Raw genomic sequence first — 8,334 nt, forward strand, 5'->3', positions numbered from 1 at the left:
CAGGAAGCGACTTTTGCTTTTGGGTTCTGTTTTTCCTCATCCGTTTGTTTGTGTAATAAATTATAAATAAATCAGGAATTAATTTAAAATAAGAAGTTAGTTTGAGATAATTTTTTCAGTAATGTACTAATTAAAGTTTTCTATAAAAATTATTCATAAATAATAAGTTACCTATAAATCAATTTTATTATTATTATTATTTTTTTTAACAACTCATAAATTATTATTTTAATATTAAATCAAGATCCAATTCGGGTCGGTGAAAATCTCAAGCAATTTTTTTGAAAAAGCTAAATATCAAAGGCCGACTCTTCTGTGAAAACGACCCCTTCATTATATTGAATGAGGATAAGACTCTCTATATCTTATCTCTTCAAATCCTGCGTTTATAAACCGAGTATGTTTGTATGTTTATATTTAAAAAGTTAAGTCATTTCGTAAAAAAAAAGAAAAAAGTTAAGTCATTGTTTAACTTTATAACTAAAAATTATTATTTTTATGTTTGAAATTAGTTTAATGAACGGAGAACTAGTATACCAGCCAGCCATTAGCTGAATTAAGTTGGGTATAGATACAACATTAGTGGTTAATCTGTTGTGGATGAAGCATAACTGCATAAATGGTGAGCCCTGTATTATTACAAACTATGCACGTTATATTAACAGCCATTTAGGACCAGACAAAAAAACAAACCAGAAATATACCAACCGAAAGTGACTCCAACTTGATTCTAATAACCAATAACCATTAAACTCAGATTAGTGACCCAAATGGACTTCTCTTTCTCTTCACTTTCTTTATTATATGTTGGAGACTTTAAGGTAATTATTCGTTGAAACTCTTTTAACTATAACCTGGTAGGCCAGGAATGATGAGAAACAGAATCACAACCTAATATTTTTCCAACCACAATTAAGCCTGTTCGTTTGTTTGCGTCGGAGACACCTGACTGGCAGATTCTCTGGGGCTGCTCCCGAGTTTTCTACGGGAAAAATAGATAAAAAGAAAAGTAAATAATAAAATATATACTCATATTTGTGTTAGAGATCTTTTCTAAGAAACGAAAATAAGTGAAATGAGAGATAAATTTAATAATATTTCATTCTAAAGTTTTTATTTTGAAAATGGGATAATGAGAAGAGCAAGCGAGAATAATTAAAAAAAAATGTCAAAATGACGAATATGTTGTTAATAATTGAATATAAATTTTTTATATAGGGAAAAAAATATAATCAACAATTAGTGAAATAATTCTCTTCCAACTGAGTTAAACTATTCAAATTCTTTAATTTTTCAAATTTTTGGAGGAAACAAATGGAGCTAGTAGCAAAAATAAAAGATGTAGTCAATTTTTTCAAAATGTCATCCTCCAACCACACAGACTTCTGTTCCATAATTATGATCAACCTCCGACGAATGATTAATATTTGTCGATAACTATATGTATATAAGAAATTTGTAAGATGATTATACACCACTTATTATCATATTAAAGTGATATATTATAATTATAACAATCTAAAATATTAATAACATACTATTTTTAAATTATAACCAACCACTATAGCCAATACGGTAGAACAAAATGCGTTATAGGTTCAACAAATTCTATATAATCAATTATATATCCAAGTTAACCAATCATTATGGGATGCTCTAATCATACATGATCGTATAGATTAATTTAAAAGAAGTATTTAATATTTATAAATAAAGAATTAACACGAATACACTGTTTGTGACTTACAAAACCCAAAAGTTGGGTTCAAAATCCGGCCAAACACTATTATAAATTTTATTTAGGATTTGACTTAAAATCACAAATTTTAATATATTGATTATATTTTTAATTATGATATGTCACTAAGTTTTTAGCTAAAGATTTTTTATGGTTCGTGATCCTCTGAAAATAAACCGGAGAAGGGACAGGTTAAAATTAGCAAAACACACTCTCATTCATTGACACCTGATAGATACAAGGAACCTTGGCCAGAACGTTACATACTTACATGTATGAATTTTAAATAACTACGAATGGTCAAACGTCTGGCCACGAGAACACTAGAGGAAGTTACACTAAAAAAGACAGCGGAAGAAAACACAAGGAAGGATCACAAAGATCCGAAATATATTTATAAAATCGTGAGAAAGAATTTGAAAGTAGAAAAAATTAAAAATTTTATAATTTTCACTTGTTTTTCAAACAATTCAATTAGATTTATTAATTTACTTTTTATAATACTAAACTTATATACTTTAATCATGAAATTACTTATTCTAAGTTAATACAAACGACGGTAAAATGAACATATAAAAACCGGTTCCGATACTTACGTAGATTTTGAATGATTAAATTAACTTTTCTCAGAAGAAGCATGGTCCTAACTCCTAAGAGAGATGCGTGGGCAATCTTCATGCCGGAAATTAAACGGTCAATATCACGCTTCCAGAATATATAGTGGAGACAAATCCAATAAATAAATGTCTACCTAGTTTGAATCTCGTTTTACCTGGTCCACTTCCGCAGCAGACAGCAGACTACTCCTTCAGTCCGTTTGATTTGGAAAAAAATAATTACTATACTTAATAAATTTTTTAATTATTATATATAATATAAATTTTACAATAACTATGTTTAAATATATAACTTTTGTTTAATATGAATCTTTTTTTTACCCAATTATTTAATATGAATCTTAATAACTATGTTGATATGTATTTTTAACAACATAAAATAAGCTTAAAAAAAGAAAAAACAGTCTGTAGAATCTAAATGAAATCTACGTGCATTCACGTAAAAAAGAATCCTCAAATAACACATAAAGTATTTTGTGATAAGAGCGTTCCAATTATATAAATTTTTTTAGTTAAAATAATTAATATGTAGTACATATCACGTAAATAAAAATCAACTCAACTCAACATTCTCCTTATTTATAATTTTAGTCAAGAGATTATATATATAGTTGACAAATATATATAATCATCTAAGTCTTTTGGTTAAAATAATGATTTTTACTATAAGATCGACTCACCGTTAAAACTTTTTTTTTTTTGTCAGGACCGTTAAAACTTTAAATCATAAAAAAAACACAGAGACTGAACATTTTAACAAAAACGCCCCCTCAAAATCAACCAGTCCCCTAATTATTTCACCAACGGGCCGACCCGTTCCCAAATATCTATATAAACCCGCACCCCAAACCCATTATATAACCCCCGGCGTCAATATTTAATCCCAATCAGTCTTCGAATCTTCAACTAATCTCTCCCCCTCTCTCTATTTTATCCACTTAACATTATATGAAATCCGAGCACAAATCCCTATGCGCCGTCACTCACGGTGACGGCGACTTCTGCAAAACTATCCACGTCATCCAGACTTTCTCGCCCCCAATTAAGCCCTCTCTCCCCGCCGCCGCCGCCAACTCCGACTCCGATGACGAGCTTCTCAATCCGCCGCTCAACTTCGCAATGGTTGATAACGGAATTTACCGCTCCGGTTTTCCCGATCCCACTAATTTCCCGTTTTTGCAAACCCTAGGCCTTCGTTCCATTATGTAAGTATATATATAATGCCAGTTCGATAGATTAATACTCGATAAAGTGTAATCTTATTTTCGATGAAATGATTTTGTTTTTCGGTCCGGAGCTATTAAGTTACTCTTTCCGTATCTCTTGTGTTTTATGATTTTTTGCTGATTAATTGCAAAATTATATTTTATAAAAATCTTAAACGAGGACAACGGGAGTATAATTTAATACGGTTTATTGTTAATCGATAAATTTATAAAAAAATTTGGTGTATTTTTAATCTTAGATAAATTGGTAAAGCTTCTTGAGAACGTGCTGTTATTGAGTTCAAGTGTATATGTTCTTGTATGTTTTGAAATTTGAGTGAGATACTAATGCTTGTTGCGGCGTGTTGCTTGTAGATATTTGTGTCCTGAGCCGTATCCCGCAGCGAATGTCGAGTTTTTGAAGTCGAATGGCATTCAATTGTTTCAGTTTGGGATCGAAGGCACTAAGGTACGAGTTCATGTTTTTTTGTTTGAATTTTTTATGTTATGTGAATTTTGCGTCGAGTTTGGTTTGTTTTGGAAGTTTGGAACTTATGATTGATGTGCGTTATTGATTAAGATTAGCGTAAGTGTGTGCAGATTAGGAACGATTAATGTGTGCTTAATTGAATTGGTTTATCTGTGGTGTTTGGATCTGATTGGTCGAATTTGGTGATCATGGGTTGTCTTCTTTTCAATTAGTGATGTATGTAGAATTAAATTTAGCTGGAACTTCTGCTTATACATGTGTCGAAATTTTGAGCCTCTAATTTGTATTGAAATAATGTATCTTAACTACCTTAGGTTTCTGAACAATGTCACGATTTGTTCTTGCGCTATGTTATAAATAGGTATTCAGTTGTCACAAGAACTAATCATCCAAAATTGCATAGCTTGCGTCGATGATATGTTTTGAAGATTAAAAAAGGAGGGTACAGTTCAATCAGAATGTCACTCACATTTCTAAGAATACTAGTGAAAATCTTGTGTCATCGAGGTGGAGTTAAATTTACAATTGACTCTGGGCAGTAGATTGACGCCGATCAGAAATAGTCCAATGTGGTCTAGGATATGCTAGCAGAACTTCTGGACATTAATCTTTGTACAAAGAGTAATAATAATGGGTTTGGGGTCTAAATGCTTGAAACTATGTACAGGGAAGTTTTGTAACTAAAATAAATCTTATTCTTAAGTTTAAGAAATTGCAAGATGATTTATTGCTGGTGGTTTGAAGCTTTGCCATGTGCTTATCAATTAGTCACTAATAGTTTACTTCCTACCTACACTTTAATGCAGTTTATCCAAATTAGTTTTATTTTATCCCGTGAACATATGTTTAACTTTTTGTGTGTCATTTTGAGGAAATCTGTTGTATTGAATCTATGATTTATTAGATACTAGTATGATTTATTGGTAAGCATTTATAACGATTTTTGACATTTTTTCAGGAGCCATTTGTTAATATTCCAGAGGATGCAATTCGTGAAGCTCTGACAGTTGTGCTTGGTATTATATTTTAATCTATTTGCATGCTGTCTCAAGAAAATTGAGTATGTACTTAGCTTAACTAAGATTCTATTTAATTAATCTGTTCTTCTTTGGCATTTCAGATATTAGGAATCACCCATTATTGATTCATTGTAAACGAGGCAAGGTGTGTGCAGCATCCATTTGTCCTCAACTCATCATAAATCTTTTTTAACTCAATTTCTAATTTAATTAGTTGTTTGTTGTGCTTTTGTTTTTCAGCACCGAACAGGTTGTGTTGTCGGATGCTTGAGGAAAGTGCAGCGATGGTGCCTGACTTCTGTCTTCGATGAATATCAGCGCTTTGCAGCTGCCAAAGCTAGAGTTTCTGATCAGAGGTTCATGGAACTTTTTGATGTTTCTGCATTTAAGCATCTACCTATCACATGCTCATTTTTGAAGAGGTAAAAATATCCACATTGAAAAATTTTGCTTTTTTAATAAGTGGAAAGCTCATTTACACCTACTTTGGACTATACTGACCTGTAAATGTTGATGATATTATTTTCAGTTGTGAAGGAAGGACACATTCTTTCCCATCAGAGGACAAATAGCAGTTTTGTCTTGGTTTTTCAGGGTCTCTAGTCTTTACGGAGAATCGATTATCGTAGTGTTGTGCAATAACTCTGGATGTCCAGTTTTGTATTTTTCATTCCGCCTGTTAGGAAGATCATAGCGAATAAGTTTCTTTCCCCCATTTGCCGATTCTACCTGACGCATGGTTGTCAGAATTTAGAAAGTCAACACAGAGAATGTATCAAAGTTGATACGAGATTTTGAAAGCATATTTTAGTTAGTATAGTACAGTCAATAATTAGGCTCGTTCTTTATAGATAACCAAATTCGAGTCATTTATACAAAGGAGAATATGCAGTTTAGAACAGATCATTATATTGTAACACACTTTGAAAAATAGTATACTAATTCTACTCTTGATCACCCTACAAACATACAAGGCATTTAGGCAGATATTTAAAATATCTCCCACTGCTTTAATGGCCTTGGAAGTTCCATGGTCTCAAACTTGAGGCCACCACAGAACTTCATGTAGTCATCTAACTGAAACTTCGGCGCATTTCCTATTCATGTGCTTTCTTTCTCCACCAAGGCTTCTGCTGGGCGGATAAGACCATCAATTTCACAGGTTGTAAAACAAAACAAAAGACATCCAGTTTTCATCGAGTTGAGCTATGACTATAATCCTCAGCTAAATTGAACCTGTATACTTCAATGGTATTGACTATAATCCTCAGCTAAATTGAACCAGCAAGATTGCTAATATATTTCGTGTAACTTTATTTATATTAAAAATAGACTCGCAGAGTACTAATACATGTGGCATCAACACATTTTGAGATTACATAACTGTTGCAGCTGCAGGGGGCAGATTAGCAGTTGCTCCCACGGTTTTCATGGCTTCAAATCTTGGCTCTTTCGCCTGAAACTTGAGCCCAGCATAGAGTTTCATGTAGTCATCGAACACGAATTTCGGGTACACTTCCTTCTCATCTGCTTCTTTCTCCACCAGTGTTTCAGCTGGATAGATCACAGCATCGTTTCCAGGGTTGTAAAATGAGGCAATGGACATCCGGTGGCCATCCGTTTGAGCTATCACGCGGTGAAGCACACTCTTGTATTTGCCATTTGTGATGACCTGTATCATGTCGTGATAAAATCATATGTGTCGGTGAGTACAGGGGAATGGGACAGTGTCGGTAGTGCACTTTGGTATTTTAAAAAAATTTAGAGGAGTTTTGTAACAAAAATTGATGAGTAGTGAGTACAGAGATAATAATCTTGTAAAGATCAGAGAGATGTGAATTTGTGTGTACCTCAAGCTGATCACCGAGGTTGATAACAATGGAATGGCGCATTGGAGGAACATCAACCCATTCGCCATCCTTGAGTAGCTGGAGACCGCTGACCTTGTCGTCTTGGAAGAGCAAGATGATGCCACCAGCATCAGTATGAGCCCTCAGCCCCTTGATCAGGTCTGGTTTAGGACAAGGTGGGTAGTTACTCACCTTTGTCCCAAAGTTCGGGCCTTTGCTCCCATGAAAGGCCTTGGTAAGGTAGCCTTTCTCCAGCCCCAGATTCTCACAGAACAAATCCAATAGCTCCTCTGCTAGTGTCTCTAGCTTTCCAGCAAATTCCTTCATCACTTTCCTGTTATTTACACATATTCATTCAAATCTAGCCGTGGAGCCAAATATTTACTTCAAGGTCGTTAACTGACCAATTCTCCTAAAATCTCAAGGTATTGGGAGGAGGGCTTACCAGGATCATATTAAATTAAGTCTGTATATTATTTGAATGCACAAAGAATTACCTGTGATCATCAGTGAGATCAGGGACTTCGGAAATGTTGGATTGAGGTAGATGGCGCAAGTAAAAGGTACTCTCCCAATCCATGTCAGTAACTTCAGCTTCAACTCCCTCAAGAGCCTTGCTCTCCACCATTTCTTTGAACCTTTGTTCCATGCACTTCTTGTAATGCTCCTTTGTCAGCCTCTCCACAGTGTCCAAAAGCTCAGTTGAGATCCCATGGTTCACAAGCTACAATCCACATAAAAACATCACACCACTTAGTCACAAAACACAAATATAAGTATAACATGATTGTTGTTATATATGTAACTGACCTCAAAGAATCCCCAGTTCTCACAAGCATCTTTGATTTGGTCCATAACAAGAGCTTTTTCTCCACCATTCAGCTTCTCTAAGCTGATAACTGGAAAGTTCTCCATCTTTCTTTGTTTTCTCTGTTTTGTTTTTGCTACCGTGTAAATTGTTGAGCCTCTTGTGTTTTTCTATGAACTGAATGTTAAGATTATGGTCCTATTTATAGAGCTCGGAGGCAATGAGGACAATGACTTTGTTCCATAGATACAATGAATATAACAAAATGTTTTAATCAACTGAATTTTAAAATATTAATTAGTTATGAGTTATGACAATGATATATTTATTTATAATTGAGAATATTATTGGTTAATTGTTGCATTTCATGAGCTAATTGTAGGGGAAAGATATATAAATATATTGTGCGGATAATGAAAAATCAAATTATTTAGAAATTTTCTCAAAAATATCAAATTTTAAACTTTTTTGACATATTTTCTTAGAAAGAATTTATAAAAATAGGATTTTTCGAAATTCAACTAAAACAGCCAATTGTAGAACTTCACTTTTTCGAGAGAAATAATGACGTTTGACTGGGTATCGCATAGAAAAGGAGGAATCTAAT

General features: G+C 33.4%; 2 protein-coding genes across 2 annotated transcripts; one reads left to right on the top strand and one right to left on the bottom strand.

The window, feature by feature from the left end:
• Positions 1–3,201: 3,201 nt before the first annotated feature.
• LOC108223210 (probable tyrosine-protein phosphatase DSP4) lies at positions 3,202–5,970 on the top strand. Its single transcript, XM_017397346.2, has 6 exons — positions 3,202–3,560; positions 3,936–4,029; positions 5,009–5,066; positions 5,171–5,214; positions 5,310–5,491; positions 5,599–5,970. Exons 1-6 carry the CDS (start codon positions 3,304–3,306, stop codon positions 5,639–5,641), a joined length of 678 nt encoding a protein of 225 aa, XP_017252835.1. The 5' UTR covers positions 3,202–3,303; the 3' UTR covers positions 5,642–5,970.
• A 389-nt stretch (positions 5,971–6,359) lies between these two features.
• LOC108223209 (1-aminocyclopropane-1-carboxylate oxidase) lies at positions 6,360–7,950 on the bottom strand. Its single transcript, XM_017397345.2, has 4 exons — positions 7,730–7,950; positions 7,417–7,643; positions 6,920–7,253; positions 6,360–6,741 (listed from the first exon to the last, which is right to left on the bottom strand). The coding sequence occupies exons 1-4, from the start codon at positions 7,832–7,834 to the stop codon at positions 6,445–6,447; spliced, it is 963 nt and encodes a 320-aa protein (XP_017252834.1). The 5' UTR covers positions 7,835–7,950; the 3' UTR covers positions 6,360–6,444.
• Between the last annotated feature and the right edge of the window lie 384 nt (positions 7,951–8,334).

This window comes from Daucus carota, chromosome 5, assembly GCF_001625215.2.
Source record: "Daucus carota subsp. sativus chromosome 5, DH1 v3.0, whole genome shotgun sequence".
NCBI classification, from domain to species: Eukaryota; Viridiplantae; Streptophyta; class Magnoliopsida; order Apiales; family Apiaceae; genus Daucus; species Daucus carota.

Excerpts from the sequence above, each read along its gene's own strand:
- LOC108223210 (XM_017397346.2), top strand. The coding sequence starts at position 3,304 with ATGAAATCCGAGCACAAATCCCTATGCGCCGTCACTCACGGTGACGGC. Across the intron at positions 4,030-5,008 it reads TTGGGATCGAAGGCACTAAG|GAGCCATTTGTTAATATTCC; the intron begins GTACGAGTTCAT and ends ACATTTTTTCAG. Across the intron at positions 5,215-5,309 it reads TTCATTGTAAACGAGGCAAG|CACCGAACAGGTTGTGTTGT; the intron begins GTGTGTGCAGCA and ends TTTGTTTTTCAG.
- LOC108223209 (XM_017397345.2), bottom strand. The coding sequence starts at position 7,834 with ATGGAGAACTTTCCAGTTATCAGCTTAGAGAAGCTGAATGGTGGAGAA. Across the intron at positions 7,644-7,729 it reads AGAACTGGGGATTCTTTGAG|CTTGTGAACCATGGGATCTC; the intron begins GTCAGTTACATA and ends TGTGGATTGTAG. Across the intron at positions 6,742-6,919 it reads ACCTCGGTGATCAGCTTGAG|GTCATCACAAATGGCAAATA; the intron begins GTACACACAAAT and ends GACATGATACAG.